The 17,708-nt window shown below is 39.2% G+C and overlaps 1 protein-coding gene across 8 annotated transcripts in view; it reads left to right on the forward strand.

The window, feature by feature from the left end:
• Positions 1-17,708, forward strand: part of LOC111874310 (multidrug resistance-associated protein 4) — a 78,725-nt gene that overhangs the window by 20,786 nt on the left and 40,231 nt on the right. For all 8 annotated transcript variants that reach the window (XR_002844530.2, XM_023869704.2, XM_023869697.2 and 5 more), the window contains 7 exons: positions 1,051-1,161; positions 3,196-3,330; positions 6,392-6,596; positions 8,399-8,624; positions 8,924-9,080; positions 13,674-13,812; positions 15,507-15,617. Coding sequence is in view for 7 of the 8 variants with exons in the window: in XM_023869704.2 (XP_023725472.1) it covers positions 1,051-1,161; positions 3,196-3,330; positions 6,392-6,596; positions 8,399-8,624; positions 8,924-9,080; positions 13,674-13,812; positions 15,507-15,617 (1,084 nt within the window). In the remaining variant the exon portion in view is untranslated. The remainder of the gene's footprint in view (positions 1-1,050; positions 1,162-3,195; positions 3,331-6,391; positions 6,597-8,398; positions 8,625-8,923; positions 9,081-13,673; positions 13,813-15,506; positions 15,618-17,708) is intronic.

A 17,708-nucleotide genomic window follows, 5' to 3' on the forward strand; every position in this document is an offset into this window, starting at 1 on the left:
CATATATGACAGACACAACCTTAGAGCTATCATGTGCAATGGCTCATATCCACTATTATCATAATCTTCAGACATCTGGATGAAAGCAGATTCGCTGTCTTTGAAATATGCTGCCAAAAACCACAAATCACTCTTAAGCCGCCAACAGTCATACAGAAATCCATAACAGTATGAAGGAGGCACTTTCTTTAAAAATACCATAAGCAACAATCAGATTCTAAGAAAAACATCTGAAGCGTATAATACTGTGAAATGAATTTTTTTTTATGGATTTTATGTGGTAGGTATATATATATACAGAATTTCATCAGTTGGTATTTTAGTTTTGGGACATTCCTGTAATTTTTATGCTCACCACTTTGAGTGTTTCACCCACCACTTCACTGCTTGCCATCTACTCTGGAAACTACTGCATTAAGCAGTATGAAGAATTAATGGTAAAAGTTAAAAGTTCACAGTAGTATCTGGGGGCCCCTCGGAAGTCGGAGTCCTAAGCGGTCACTTAGTCCACATACCGGTAATATATGGAGGGATATTAAATAAGCCACACTGTGCCCAGTTAATAGGAGGGTTCAAGAAAATCACTACACTTTGTTTTGATGTTGTTAGTACTTACATGGTGCAGTGGGATTGCCGTTTCAGTGATCGATGGCATCTGATATTTTTGTAAAAAAATAAAAGGTTAAAAATTGTGAGATGTAAGATGTTATCCATATCTCATTCCAAATTTGGGACTTTTCCCCCCCACATAAAATATAAATTTATTACTGCAATATATTCTACAAGTCAAATTAATTGACAAATATTTTCAAGTATTCCTTCAAGATGCTGCATGAAAATGAATGTTGCAAATGTAAGTATTTATGTAAAAGAATGTAACAATACAAATATATAGTTCAATGCACTCAATGTCGAGTTGTATATTATAAACGCACAATTATTCAACATTTTTCAGAATGTTCATATTGAACTAAAATTGTTTGAAGTATGGAAGTGTTGAGCAAATTGCTGGGTTATGTAAATCATAAAATGTTTTTATTTTTATTTCAGGTGGATAAAGGACCTGTTCTGGAAGGGATATGACAAAGATCTGGACGTTGAAGATCTTTATGATATTCTTCCAAATGATCGATCAGAGATGCTTGGAGATGACCTCGAAAAGTAAGTTACAGGATATACCTACACGTACATTTTCAGGTAAGTATTTTACTTCTTGAAAGCAGATCCTATACGGAAGTTCTGTCTAAATAATAAACCCAAATATATGTTCTTGAAGAGACTTTGAATGAATCAGATAAATTCATGTCAGAATAGGAGTCAGTGAGTGGTTCTTGTGAATACAGTAATGAACTTTATGGTTCCATAAAATGTTAGGAATTTCTTGACTAGGTGAGTAACTCTTTGCTTCTCAAGAAGGAATCATCTCCATTGGGGTAGGTTATTTGTTGCGTAATAGTATGAATTCTCATTTGGAAGGTCCAGAGCCTGATATGTTGACAGCATATACATTCATAGTCTTCTCACACTTTAAATGCTAATGTTGCTTGAAAACAGCTGTATAACAAAGATGGCGCCTTATAATTCTATTTAGGGGTTACCCAATTCTGATGTCAGTTGGAACAGCATCTGTCCTACCTGGGTTCTCCTCAGTACCAGCCATTGAACGCCGACCACATCTGTCCTAATTCACACTTCGTAATCTTCTTTGCATATAATTCATATGTGTTGAGCATTTGCAGTTTGTACAGCATCATTAAATGTTACCAAATGAAATTATGTCATGACTTCTCACCTCAGCAACCACACAGTGCATGTGAATTGCAAAGATCCTTCCTCTTTATCCCTGTATTACCAAAGTGAAACATGACTACTACCATGCTAAATGCCCCATTAATGTCTACTCATTTTTTTTAATTGCATGCATGTTCTGAGAGGAAACCTGATAGTACCTTTACAGTTTTCTGAGCGAGAACAAATTACAAACAGATAATTGTATGAATCCGAAATGGTTGTGTGAGAACACTGCATATTAATTTTGCTTTGATCTTTAATAATTAGCCTGAAATGTCATAATAAAAATTTATCTGAAAAATAATTATCAGATTTCCTGGACAATATTTCATTTGTGTTTCTGCCCATGCACAAAACCCCTCTTAGCATTAGCAGTTGGGCCTGGCCAGTTTTGACGTAGTTATAAATTACAGAATATTTTTCACCTCTTCAGATACAGAATTCACCTGAACATAGGCGCTTAGTATTGTGAAGATAATAAAGCCAACCAGATTTTATTGCTTTGCACAATCTTCACTGCAGATAAAGAAGTACACTCAGAGGCAAAATAAAATGCTCTGTTGGGATTATAGCAATCAACCAACAGTCTCATATATGAACTGAATGTGCTTCTCTTTGTCTCAGTCAGATAGGACAACAAGGGTGGCTGACAGTATACCCATCATTACACATATTTCTGAATATGGGCATATTTTTCTTCCTGGGAAAACAAAACAGGTCTGAGGCCATGCCATAGCTCAAGCGGTTAGTCGCTGGCTTCCCACTGCAGCGGCCCGGGTTTGATCCCAGGGCTGGTCAAGTGGGATTTGTGGTGGACAAAGTGGTGCTGGGGGCGGGTTTCCTCTGAGTACTTCGGTTTTCCCTGCCAATCTTCATTCCACCAAATTCTCCTCGTCATGATCACCCGGGGCAGGTACAATAGGCCAATCAGTGATCGCCGTGCCAAGTGGACCCAGTTGGACTCCACCCCCACTAAGCAAAAAAACAGGTCCCAAGTTTCTTAAGTAAATTTGATCTTCAGCAACTTAAGTTTTATTAATTATTTCTGTACATTACACAAAATCATAACTTAATATCTGCATATCAGATATGTATTCCTAAATATTCAACAATGGTAAACTGAGGATTAATATGTCACATGCATTACTCAATCTTTAAAATAAGAATTATTTAATTTATGTGTCAAATATGAGTTTTTCAGCAATTCTGATATGACTAAACTGTTAATTAAACATACATTACTATTCTGTCTGCCTCATGCTGTATGGTAATATGCTACCTGAAATTGGGAACACAGAAGTTTATTCAGTTCAGAAACTGCGTGGTTACAAATGCTAACAGGAGGAAAGCCTACAGCGTGAGTGTCTATGGGAATTTATAACTAATTATTTTTATTATGTCAAGGTACTGGAATCTGGAAATCAGCAGCGCAAAAGAAAAGAACAGGAAACCTTGGTTGTTACGAGCAATCTTGAAGGCGTTTGGTCGGTTATACATCTTCACTGGACTGATTCAACTCATCCTCTTTGTTGTGTTCAGGTTGGTAAATTAGAATGTGAGACAGTTTTAATATAACCTTTTTGTCCATACCATTGCATTTTCAGTATATATACTAGAGTATTAAACCATCACCATAAAACTTTTAGGACCTACATAATGCAGATAGTTTACTCAAAGTGTTTCAGTCTGTTAGGTCATGTTCATGGGCACAAACTATGTTTTAAAGGCGTGCAGTCTTTTTTTTTAAATTACATAGACTAAAATATATATAATATGAAGTCGTGCATAAATATTGTCACATGAGGGCTGAAACCAGAATAGTTTAGCTGGAAGAGACAGCATTTGCTAGGTGACATGGTAAACACTTGAACCACCCCTGCCCCTTCTTCTCTAAATTTACTTATTCAAGCCGTGAAGTTGGAAGAAGCAGCCCATTATTGCGGGCTCTATTGCTATGTTTACAATCTCCCCAAGATATTCGTGGGGTATCCAAGCAATATGGAGAAGCTACAGTGATAAGTCGGCCTTTCAGATAACAATAACAAAATTTAATGAACAACATAACAAGACTTACACAGAATATACACAAAAAATACGTAATCAGGACACAAACAGGGTACAACAACCCAAATCAATGATTGCTCAGCAATCACTTGTCGCCAACAGTCACGACAGAGAATAAGCTAACCTGCCCCAGTTTCACAAATAATAATAATAGAAAATAAATAAATGCGTGCATTGCAACCGTTCTAAAGCCAATGGCTTGCCATCACGGGCAGCCTTTACCTTACCGGCCAGCCACGGAAGATTTGTCAAATGCAATTTAGAGGTACCATGTCAAAACAGAATTTCCAGTAGCGATCCCCCGCTGGCTGGTAAGTATCCACTCTCGACTATGTAGCCTCACAGACTGTGCAGCAGGTCTTATTCCCTTCTGCGACATTGGAAGAGGATAGAAGGTCATGTGATACATAGCCAATCACTTTGATAATACGTCAACATATGGGGTGAAGATGGAATATAGGAATGGCAGGTGCCATGATGTCACGCACAAGAGCCTGCTGACCTTCAGCACGGCTCACACTCCTTTGCAGCAACAAATGCACATGCAACACTAGAGGAACTGTTGGGCCATTTCTAGGCAACACACTGTCTTCTATGTGATATGCACCACACGTTGTACATCTCTCCATGGTAACAAATGTATGTGAAGGCAATGGTAGTAAATTGCCAGTTGTAAAATAACTTTGACTTTGCATGCCCAACAGTAGAAGAACTATTGAGCCATTGCTATGCAACTTTGTGTTTTCTTTGTGATCTGTGCCAAGGCTGTCAGTCGGTTGGTTGGTCAAATTTTTGTTGTGCTTTGCCAGCACAGTCATTCCTGTCTTCAGCTTCCTCGAGATTCATGACCAAGATTTTTATTTTCTGATAGACAAATATGTGTTTCAAAATGGTGCTAACTCTTCAATGATGGAGTGGTCAGACCTATATGTAGGCACTAGGTTTGTTGCACTGTAGTTTCAGCACGAGTATATCCATCCTGTCACAGCGTACAAGTCTGTATGAACTCTCTGCATCTTTTGTCACTGCACTGTAATAAGTAACATTTATACAAAATATGCAGAGGTTTTCTGTCAACGCAGGCTTGTGCAGCAGGCTATTCCTTAACTTATGTAGCTCCTCAGAGACTGCAGTGTGTCAGCTGAATGGTCATAGGCCTGACTGCAGCCAAGTTTAAGTCTCTTATAGTCAGAGTCATATATTACTCAGAGTTACTTTATGACTGGTGGTTTATTATCAGTCAGTTCATTTTGGTGCCAACCCCTTGAGATTCATAACCAGAGATGTTTTTGTAACTGAACCCTTTTGGTCATAGTCTTTATGTAACATCCTCTCTGATAAGAGGATGTGTTTGTCTCTTATGAATAGGTTTGGCCTTTTGTCAAGTATATATACATGTAGCGTGTCCTCTCTCAGTCCAGGCTATGGAAAGCAGATCATGCCTATCTTACTTATGCTACAACAGCAGCTTAGTCATTGGAACAGATGTAAGCTTGACTGCCTCCAAGTTTAAGCCTCTTACATTTTCTGTGCCTGGCTTCTCCTTGACCTGTGCTCTGAATATATTCATTCTTATGATTATATATCTGTTCATGAGGCTTAAGAGGCTCAGAACTAAGACGAACTGATTGGTGATAAGTCACCAGTTGTAAAATAGCTATGACCCTTACTCTGACTGTGGTGTTTATTTCCAGTTAAAGAAAAGGAGGGATTAAGAATTTTGTTTTTATAGACAACCTGTGACAAAAATTTGTTTACTAGATGGCAACAGCACGTAGTGTATACTGTTACTGTGTCAAGTTTAAGTGTCGTATAAATGTAGCTGCACTTTCAAAAATATATTATTGATGTATTTTTGACAAATTTTGTTGTTAAAAATTCCATTTGAAATTTCAGTGAACCTTATGCTAATCTTATAACTCTTTAAACATATGTGCCACTCTATGTAAAAAATACCTGTTTTGTTATCATTTGGTATTGTTCTTGTTTTCTTATACTATCAGCTACTTTGATCTTTTAACTGTTTCTGTTTTTTGTTACTTTCTAAGGATAGGAAGTTCATGTGATGTAGTTATAGCATATCTTGAATGGCTGCCAGTTGTGTCTTAGAGGTGAGTTGTGTTGGTTATCTATAATTAAAGCTCTAATACTAATAGTAATTTTCCTCAAAATATCCAGAATTATTCTTCCTTGACATCTTTCAGTTTTTACATCAAGAAGATAAATGTTATTAGTTTTTTCCTTTCAGGCATTAAATTTTAAAGTGTTATTTGTCATGTTCATAATTTTGATTTAACAAAGTTTTAACAATATTATCATTTTTTTACAATCTTTCTGTATTGATTGATTTTGATTAAATATTCCATTAAATTCATAGATTCAGTTAATGGGATGTTAATGTAAGATGTTATTAGACATAACAATTGTTTTGTGTCTAGGAAGAAGATGTTGGACAGTTATAACCTTCTCTGCATTATGTTTTCTCTGTCTCAGTGTGCCAGATGTATTTAATAATCATCTTTTTTTTTTTTTCCAGGGTAGCTCAACCGATTTTTTTAGGAAAATTTATAATCTTTTTCAACAAGAACACAGCAGTAACCAGGGATGAAGCTTATATGTATGCAGGAGCTCTCATCTGTACTGCCCTCTTCTCCATTTTCTTGGCACATCATTCCTTCTTGGCTTGTCAGAAGATTGGTATGAGAATACGAATTGCATGCTGCTCGGTCATTTATCGCAAGGTGAAGATCATTTTGCCTTCATTAGTATGAATGAAGAATTCACATGTACATTGCCATGATTAGAGAATTATTTAAAAATTGATAAAAGCCAGGTGAAAGAGAAAATGTAAAAACCGATTATCCAGGAGGCTGCTGTTCTTAGAAGTATGGAAAGATCTGGTCAGAGGTAAAAGACGGAAATTAAAGATTATAGTCTTCTGGGCTGTGTTGTTTAGTAGATAGGTGCCAGTGTTTAGGAGAAACATGCTGCCTCCATCATCAGGGTAGAAGAGCCACCCTTCTGCCTTGCAGATGGAGTAAGTGAATTGTAGTGAATAAGTAGCTGTCATGATAGTAACTACATCCACAGAATGTAATTTCTCAATGGATCTATGGTGAACACACACACAGAGATATTTGGGATCTGTGTTATATACTCATATTAGCTTTCCACCATGATATTTACTGGACACTGAAGATGAAACCCTGTGTTACTTGAAAGATGGTGGACACATGTCAAAACATGTAATGATGTAGGAAATTAAAACTGTGTGTTTATTTCACTGTATACCAGTAACGTTTTAGTAGGTCATTTCTGAGAATATAGCCATACATATTATAAATTAATTTTTGTCCATATAATTTAAAACAAAAATTTACAGATGCTTAATAACTGATGAAACATACTATTTTGTATTGAAGATAGCATTGGAAGTGGTTGTTACATAGCAATTAGGAAATAACAATTGGAGTACTTTTCCATTTGTAACATGCAACAGAAAGAGAACAGTGCATGAAGACTGTTGTGGCTCATGTAGGGCCAGTGGAAGATACTCTGCTACCCAAAGCAAATAACAGTTTTAGCACCCTTTTTATCACAGGTGGGCAGTCAATGTTAATGTAAGGATTTATCATAAAATGTGCCACCCCAAGCATATGCATGGACTGCTTGTGCTTATGTGCCATCTATGGGTTCTTGAGGGAAAAACTGTACTAACTGATTTTCCAGTGATTTCATGATATACAAATTAAACTAAAGTAAGTCCGTGTCTTACATGGGTTAAAGTTTCATGAATTTTCAAATATATGGATACATAAATACTTCTTTTTTCATTTTGACTTGTGTAGTCATTAGTACAGTATAGACAGGATGTATATTATAATACATTACAATATGATGTATTATGATACATTCTTATTGTACATACTGTGTGGGTTTAACTATCCATTGAAACAAACATAGACGTCAAAAAAGAAATCCTGTTCAAGCATTACTTGGCTTACATGGTTTTAAACTTACATAGAAACCTTAAGAATGAAACAAATGTGTATGTTGGGGTTTTCCTGTATTGCAATTTCATTGCAGTTTTTAAAGATTGTGGAAATTTGGAATTAGAACCAGTAAAAGTGCTTCTCTACCACTAAAATTGAAACTCTGAAAATGCTACGTTGCTTATAAACAATATGTCAAAATAAATCATTATATATAACAGTATTAATATTGATATTTGTTGTTATTTTATTGTCTGCAGAATGTATTTTTCCTGGATTTCCTGAAATTAATCTGTCCTGTGAATCATTTCTCAAGATTCTTCATCCTGAACATTCTATTTGCACTGGGGTCACTTGTGATATGTTGGATGATTCATGATGATGAAGAATGCTGTAGATGGAAATGAAAACCATAACCCCAAAACTTATTTGACTGGAGAACATTCACAGCATAAACTGCTTATGTATTGAGACTGGCTGACTGTCCTAACCATGTTATTAGTAATTATCATTGATCTTACATAGTAGCAGTAATACAAATAATGTTACAGATTCTGCGTCTAAGTAAATCAGCCCAAGGGAAGACAGCTGCTGGTCAGATAGTAAATTTACTCTCAAACGATGTGAACCGCTTTGACTCTGTTACCATGTGGCTTCATTTTGTGTGGATCATGCCAATCCAGACAGTTGTCGTCACTTACTTCATATGGGAAGCTGTTGGTTGGTCGGCTCTCATAGGTGTTCTTGCTATCTTCCTTCAGACTGTCCCTGTACAAAGTAAGTTCTTCTGACTTTGCATTCCTGTTATTTATAAGTGGTTGTACTAAAAATTACAAATCTGGTACCCTAACTTAAGAATGTGAAATACCCATTCATATGAAGAGTAATGCCATGGGATGTTATTGCACTGTGTGTAGATATGCAGTAAAATCAGTCTTTTTAATTATCATTATTTCCAGGTTTACCTCTGATTAATGTTTTGAATTTTGCTTTGGCTTTAGTATAATTTTCATCTTGATCGGAAGAAACTAATCAAACTACTTTTAGCTATCTCAGTTGTGACTGTTGATTTTCAGGTTACCTGAGTAAACTGACATCAAAGCTGCGCTTAAATATTGCTACACGCACTGATGAACGAGTTCGACTAATGAGTGAGATTATTTCTGGAATTAAGGTGATTAAGATGTATGCATGGGAAAGACCTTTTGAGAAGATGGTGCAGCTTGCTAGAAGGTGACTAATTTGTAATTACTGTACACTATTTTATATATTCATCAGATGAGATAGTGACAGTGAGTGGCAAGGAATAATGAATCACAGAATTGTATGCTTTTGGGTTTCATATGGTTGAATTGGAGTGGAAGATTGTCATTTAATGTGGAAGTGGATTGTGTCAGTTGCAGGGGTCTGAAACTGAAAAACTTGACTGAAGTCTCAAACATATAACCTATTGTGGCATGCAGATCCATTGCTAGGCAATGACTGCAAAAGAAACAGCTATACAACAGCTGTTACTGAGTGATGATTTCATAAACAAGCATGTTTGCATGGCAACTATTGGAAACAGCAACAAAGGAACGGTGTTTTCTGTGCAGTCTGTTTCAAGATGTTATAAGTGGGACAGTTAGTGAGAGTCAGTTAGTTGAGTGTCAAGGGTTGCTGTAGCTGAGGCTGGGATATAATTTGGGAACCCAGAGTAAGGGGAGCATCCAACGTTGGAAGCCACTACCAAACAACAGTTAAGGAAGACTGAGAAAACTTTATATGTGCTGTAGTCACAGTGATCTTTGGAGTGTGTAACTCAGTGAGACTGTCATAGTTGTTTGTATTTATGTTCTATAAGCGTACAGTAAATTTGATTACCAGTCAAAAGCCCATCTATAATCACTCTAAAATCATGACAGCTGGTGTCAGAAGTGGGATTGGATTTAAGACTGCAACGGTTGGTTGTATTGTCAGCCTACAAAAGTGGAGCAGATGATAGAACCAATGATGGAAGGCCTGATAGCCATCATGGAAAAGTTCGAGGCCAGGATGATGGCCAAGTTAGATACCTATCAAGAAATAATTGATGCCTGGCTAGAAGAAATGAAGGATGGTTGAAAAAAGATGACAGCCTGCCTATTAGTAATGGAGGCCTATCCAGAAGATAAGGAAGTCCCTAAAGAAGAGGCCGCACTGGAAACTGTTGGATCATGGAGGATCTGTATGAGGACTGGCATCTAGACGTATTGCACCACCGACAGCCAAAGAAATGGACCCAGGGCAATGGTGGGTCTCAGAAGAAGTTGGCCACCACAAATGGATGGTTGACCTGCCATGCTGTTCTTGCACTGTGCAAGGGACATGGTTGTTAGGGATCAGGCAGGGACAGCATTGCAAAAGGAGTCTCAGAAGGATGGATGTTTGAGAGGACAAGATGGGTGGGCCCAAAATGCAACAGTAGATCAAAAGACTGAAGTAGGAGATAGTTACAAATTGTCAATGAATAATCCGCCGAGTGTAACAATGTTTTTAGTACACAATGAGTACACAACACACAACGCGTAAGACACATCCGACCAAAAGCATACACAACCTCAAGTTGACGATTCCCATCACCGGGACGAATCAACAAGAAGGAACTGAACATTTTATTTCAAATGTTTTAAACTTTTAAATATTTTAACATTGACGGCTCAATTTGAGGGCATTCTTCGGATGGAATGCAAGAATTGTACGTGCATTCAACGCTACTAGAAAGTGTTGTGCTTTTACACTCCGACATCTGTAGCAGTGTTCACGCAGCTTACATACTGTGTAAATTATACAACGCCAGTGGTTTCATGTGTTTGTAAACGTGCCTCTGATGATGGTTTATTTTAAACCGAAACATGTAAGGCGAGTGAAATAAATAAGTGACCTAAAAACATTGTTACACTCGACAGATTATTCATTGACAATTTGTGATTGATAGTGTAACGGACCAAATATGAAACAATTCGAAACAATTCAAAATAGGAGATAGTTGCTATGTCTGAGAAGGAAGAAGACATTATATGAGACCCTTGGACAAACCATGGTGCTACTGAAGGGACTACTGGCAGCTTAAAGAGCCAGAGATGTAGGAACATCGACCACTCTTGGAACTTTTCTGCCACAGAGACTGGAAGAGAAGATGGTTCTGGTACACCTGGACCAGCTCGCACCTTATCGGGAAACCACTCAGGATGACCGACATTAAGGAGCAATGGGATAGTAATCATCATGAAAACTGAGTCACAGAGAAGGAAGGCGAGGCCAATCAGAGACGTAATAAGAATCCCCTCGGAAAAGAAGAAATGGTGGTATGCCTGTAGGCCATTCAGGATGAATAGCCTTATGGTGGAAGCAGTGTGGCATGTAGACCCATTGCTAGGCAACTACCACATAAGGAGCTGCTATAGAACAGCCATTACTGAGCAGCGGCTTCACAAAAAAGCATGTATGTATGGCAAAAACTTGAAACAGCAACAAAGAAACTGTTTTCTGAGCGGTCCATAGTGAGATGTTATACGCAGGACAGCTAGTGAACTAATATTAGGGTTCGCATATTTAACGCTGAACTACTGGCTAGAAGATAGTTTGCATCTGGAGGGTCTTGTGACTGGCCAAATCAATCAAGGTTTTCCGTGGTTTCCCTTAATCCTAGAGCAAATCCTGTGTTGGTACATAAATTTCACATTGCAATGCATGTTTTATATGTGACTTTCACAATGGTAACATCAAAATTTCACATTGAATCCCCTCAATCTTAGATCAAATTTCACTATAATGCAGAGCTTCCAGCATCACTTAAAAATTTAATTCCGATTATATGCATCACCTCTACCAGGAGGACAAGTGGGCGCTGCCTGGGAACCTTTAAACTGGAAGTTTAGTTTCTTGCTCCCCCTCCGCCCCTAAATGTAGTGTCTCCCCACCCCAGAGTCAGCCAGATGAAAGTTGAGAGTTGCTGTAGCTGAGGCTGTGGACGTTTAGGGAACCCAGAGTAAGTGGAATGTCTGCTGTTGTAAGCTGCTACCAAGCAATTGCAGTGGAAGACTAAGAAGACTTTGTGTCAGCTGTAGTCATAGTGATCTTCGAAGTATGTAACTCAGTGAGACTCATAGTTATTTGTAGTTATGTTCTGTAAGTGTTCAATAAATCCGATTACCAGTCCAAACCCCTTCTACAGCCACTCTAAAATTGTGACACTGTTTACGTCACAGAGTGTTTAAAAGAACGTCACTTTTTAAATTCTCCATCTTTTTCTGATCAAGGTGTCAGTTGCACTAGCATAACATTTTGCAGAGGAAATGATTTTCATTTAGCAGACTTTTGCTAAATGAATGATTTTCAAGGAATGCACTTTGCATGAACCAAGTTCATGTACATATCAGTAACTGAAGTGTGTTGGAATATGTATATCCTCACAGCTCTGTTTTATTCAAGTGTGCATTGTGTATTCCTGTCTTTCTGAAAAGTTGCTTTATCTAATATTCCTTCTCTGCTTTCAATATGTAGTTACACTGTACAATCTTAATTTCATTCTTATTGTTAATTTTCAGCTGCTGGTCTTCCTTGTTCTGCTATTAATATGCGTTGTAGTCTTCATGGTTGAAAGTTGTTATTGCTGCAACAGCTACATTGTGCCTGTTCTGTAACTGAATATATCTGCATATTGTGACTCTATATAGGAGTATTACTGTTTTCACTTGTTTGAGTCATCATGCAACATTATGTTTTTAAACTTAAATGTGTATGCATGAGGTGTCTAACCAGTCAAAAACAAGTGTCAGTGATCTGTTTTATTTCCATTGCTTTTTAATTTTTCTGTAGAATATGCTTTCCAGAAAGACCAAATAATCAGGAGTGCCTTGAATTTACTCCCTTCCATTGGGTGCATCATGCTCATGATATTGATTTATTAGGGGAAATTTTAAATACCATAAAGTATAGGTGACAAATTCTTATATAGATCAACATAGAAATAAGTCTAGAAGGAAATGGAGAAGAAACCGAAGGGTCTGAAACCAAGATTAACAAGCAAGTCATGATATGACCATATGTAATAAACCATCTGTGTATATTTTAAACTTATATTGGGACAAAACTTAAAAAAATTGAAAAGAAGTTTGTGATGTAATTATGGAAGTACTTGTTATTATTCAATAAATAATGCCCGGAATTACTTCTTAGGACACTGATGATCAGGATATACAAAACAGTGGGCTTACCAGCTATCCTGTAAGGGTGTAAAATGTTTTCTCTTATATAATGTAAATAAATAAATTAAATTCTTGGAAACAAACTTCCCAGAAAAATATTTGCTCCCCTGAAATATAAAATAAATGAGTATTTAAGAACTTTGTAATTTGTACGGGTCAGATAGTGTTTCTAGATTAGTGAACTGTAGGAGGCTAAGATGGAGTAAGTATGTGGCTAGGATGGGAAGACAAGGAATGCATGCAGAATTTAACGGAAACTCTTGAAAAAGTGCACTTTGAGGAATGAGAAGACAGGATAGTAACATTAAGGTGGATCTTTAGGATCTAGTGTGTGAAAATGGGAGATGAATGGAACTGGCTCAGGATCACAACCAGTTATGAGAGAAATGGTATTGCATCTCCAGGTTCTGCTACCCAAATGTTAATAGTGTTAAAATTCATTTGCTCTGAATGAACTTTTATATTACAAAGTTACATTAACTAATATAGCCTCAGATACATTTTTCATCACTATAAAATGTAGGGTACTAGCGATTTATGTTTATTATACTACCAAGTGCACATGAGTAATTGTTATGTGTTACTGTACTGTTGGCAGGCATGAAATCAAAGTTGTGACCAGTGCTTCTTACTTACGAGGCTTGTACCTGTCCACAATGGTTTTTTCAGAGCGTACATCACTCTTCATCACCCTTCTCTCATACTCACTCATGGGGCATCATATTTCTGCTGACAAGGTAATTGACTCCTGCAATCTTCGGAGCATTATGTTGAGATATGGTAATTGAAATATATTGTAGCGTGTTGGGTGTGTGTCAACGGGATGTCGTTTTGTGTGTGATGGCCAGTTCCTTTTGGGGCCTACGATTTTCCCCTGCCAAATCCTTCGCTTTCTGGCAGCGGCACTTCGCGGCCAGTTTCTGGTCCCTACGCCTTTTCTTCGGTTCTCCGACCGGTATTTTCGGGGCGTCTTCTACGGGGACTTCTTGATGCTCTGCCGCCTCAGGTTTCGTTTCTACGGAGGTCGGCTCTTCATCTGTTATGGGCACTATTTTCTTGTGGGAAGATCTCCTCTCTTCCCCCCAGACTTTCCAATCGGCCATCAGCTCTGCGTGTCTGGCGTCCGCCTTTGCCTGGTCAGAATTTCTATTGGCCTCCGTCATTTCTTGGTAGGACCTCATCTCTTCTTGATGGGTTTTCATGCTGGCATCCATTCTTGCCAGCATTTCAAGTAGTAGCTGAATGTCTTGCTCCTCCATTTTCTTCTTCTTCTTCTTCTTCTTCTTCTTCTTCTTCTTCTTCTTCTTTTTTTTTTGTAAATTCAATACTTCTTCCTAAATCTAGGCGTGTTTAAGCTCGTAAACCACTTCTGACACCAATGTAGCGTGTTGGGTGTGTCACGCTACAAATAAGTTCACACCGTCCTTTGGCATAGCGAGTTTATTCCTTCGCTCGTTTACACACACTTTACAATCGTTTACACACACTTTACAATCATTCCTGTCTGCAGTGTCACAATCACTGCTTACAATAACTCGGCGATGCTGGACTATCTCTTCTGGCGGTTATCCCAAGACTGGCTCCCAAGATGGCTCGATCACGACTGGTTTCTTAGCTGGCTCGATGAAGACTGAGACTTCTTGTCGAAACTGGGCTTTTATAACCTTGGCCACTGTTAGGCAACGAACCCTTTGTTATAACCATGGAGACTCCTGTTAGAACTACAATGGAGCAATTGTTGTCTCCTCTGTAACGGTCTATTCTAGCGTTTCCATAGCAGTGACTCTTCTGGAATGCAAACACGTTACAATATGTTTGATCATGTTGAATGAAGATGATGGATGCCATGTCTTACTAATAGATGAAGAATCAGGCAAATATACCATCATTTTAAATGTATCAGAATACCTATAGGTACAAATAAAATGCATATTTTTTAGAAGCTTTGTAGTTGTAAGATGTTAGTTGAACCTTTTCCATAATAACTGTTGCCTCAATGATTCAAAAGACACATAACATCATACTTCTCTTTCACATCTGTCCTGCTGTCCCTAGGCTGCAGTGCTCCCTGGAGCTTATATGTCTCTTTGAAACACTGCTGACAGTTGACTTATGTAAGTTGAAAACACACTGATTTGAGTACCAGTAGTGGCTGGTAATTAAATATGCCTCCCTGTGACAGTCATTCACACTCTGTGACATTTTCTTTCATTCCCATATAATTTTATTGCTGCCTATTTCCTGGATGTGGCCCATCTTTCTGCTTTCCTCTATTGGAGGAGTGTCTCAGTACATTAAAAATTATTCAGATAATGTAAATCAATTTACATAAACAAGAAAATTTGTATATAAATATAAGATGGTACAGCAAATGTACAGTATGTCACCAAAACTTCAAAATAGTAACATAATCTTGCATATATTTTTGCAGGTGTTTGCCATGGCACAGTTCTACAATATCCTGCAGTTAGCAATGGCTATCTACTATCCTCAGGCAGTGCAGTTTGCAGCTGAGACCAAAGTCTCCATAAAAAGGCTTGAGGTAAGCTTACATAAATGGCTAATGGTAGTGAATAGTAGTGTGGGGCTCTTAAGTGTTGTTTGTGTCATTACTTCGATGACAACCCACTTCTTCGGAACAGTTTGTTGGTCCTGAAAAGGACCGTGGTTGCTGAGATGCTTGATCGGAGAGGTAGCGCGGCGCGCACCGATAAGGAGAGAGGCTAGTTGCGGTGAGTGGCCTGGCCGCAGTGCAGCCGTGGCTGAAGGTTGCTTGGTTGCCGTGCGGCAGCGTGAGTTGGAGGTTGCTTGATCGCAGTGCGGCGGCTGCTGGTGAAAGGCTAGTCGTTGAGCGCGGTCGTAGGAGTTATGAAGCAGTGGCTATGCCAGATGCCCAGTGGGTTGGACAGTAACACGACTACCGGCGAGTCCGGGCACGGTGCCCCAGTGAGTCGGGTGTGAGAGAGCCGGAGGACCGAGGCGGTCGTGCCTGGCGCAGCCTGCCGATACCTCCAAAGACCGAGCGCTGGCGGCGAAGCCTGCTGGCTGTGCTGCTTGGTGTGGCTAGCTCGTAGACTGATTATGAACTGCCGATTCGGCGTTGGAGCTGCCCATTTTTATACACTGCTCAGTGGGCGGAGCGAAACTTGAAATTGAGGAGGAAGAATTGATTGGCTAGCGCGCGTAATGACGTAGATGCTGGCTAGCAGCGAGCGCAGTATAAATGCGAACGTTTGGAGCAATCTGATTGGTTAGCGCGCGTGATGGTGAAAAGTGATGTGAAGAGCGAGCGTTGCAGAAATGCGTGATAAAAACGGAGGATATTGATCAGAAAATTTTTGTGGTGTACTGATTACGTTGAAATCGATCAGGCTAGTGAGAGCGTCCGAGTTCTTCGGATGGGACTTGAAAAGATTGTCTGTTTGTTTAGGTGTACTTTCTTACTGGTACATAACTTGTGAGAGATTGTCTGTTTGAGTAGGAGTGAGATTGGTTCGGGAGACGTTTACGGAAGGAGTTTGAGCGGTCCCAGGTGACCATAATCTTGAGTGTTCGTCTGTAGCCACCTAGTTACTATTCTGTCACCAGTGCATAGTGCGTGGCTAGTGCATCTGTGGCGGTGGCCATCCCGTCTGCAACGGACAAAATGGTGGAGCTGACATCGTGCGAAACACGGTGGAACGCAATCGTGGCTTCGTTTGAGAGGAACCACGTGAACTTAAGAATCAGTAATCCTGACTGCCAGGAAGACATCGATTTACTGGGGAAAGGATTACAAACGATTGGACAGCTTATCCATACATCGCCCTCAACAAACGGAAACGGTAATATGGAACAAACTTATATCAAAATCCGAGGCAGAGAGGAAAGTGCTGTGTAAGCACCTCGAGGGCAAGACGCTCTTTACAGCCATGCTGCGCCTCTATGCTGCCATCCACAGGGAGATGCGAGAGTCTCTCCTGCTGGAAGGAAAAGAAGATTCAGCCGAGGATTTTCGCGAACAAAGGAGACGAAAGCGAAACTCCTCAGGAGAACAATCTAAGAAACCGAAACAATCACCTAGCCCCCGGGATCCTAGATTAAAATCAAAGAATGAAGTTGAAATTAAGAACTTCTTTGCGCCCCTGAGGACGTCAGGTATGGACGTGGAAGAGTTGACCAATAAGCCGGGAGAGCAGCAACAATCGGACAAGCCAGGTAGGCTGCCTCCAATTGTATTAACCTCCACGACAAACCTGATGCAGTTGCAGAGGAAGGTCAAAGAACTGGTCACGGGCAATTTTGAGTTCTGCAACACCAGGAGCGGGACCAGAATTGTGACGAAGGAAATGGCGGACTTCTCAGCCATCAAAACCTTCCTAGAAAGTACCAATCTATCGTACTTTACATTCTTTCCCAAGTCCGAAAAGCCAATCAAAGCAGTAATCCGTCACCTTCCACACAACACTCCAGCGGAAGATATCTCTGACGGACTGGTGAGTCTGGGGTTTGACGTCATTAGCGTCAAACAAATGACCAGTCGTCGGACTCCTCCAGAGGGAACAGATAATATCTACCTTCCCTTGTTCCTTATCACACTTCCTAGGACGGAGAAGTCCCAAGAAGTCTTCCGCCTGACCAACCTCTGCCACAT

Source organism: Cryptotermes secundus, unplaced genomic scaffold (assembly GCF_002891405.2).
Source record: "Cryptotermes secundus unplaced genomic scaffold, Csec_1.0 scaffold2191, whole genome shotgun sequence".
NCBI lineage: Eukaryota > Metazoa > Arthropoda > Insecta > Blattodea > Kalotermitidae > Cryptotermes > Cryptotermes secundus.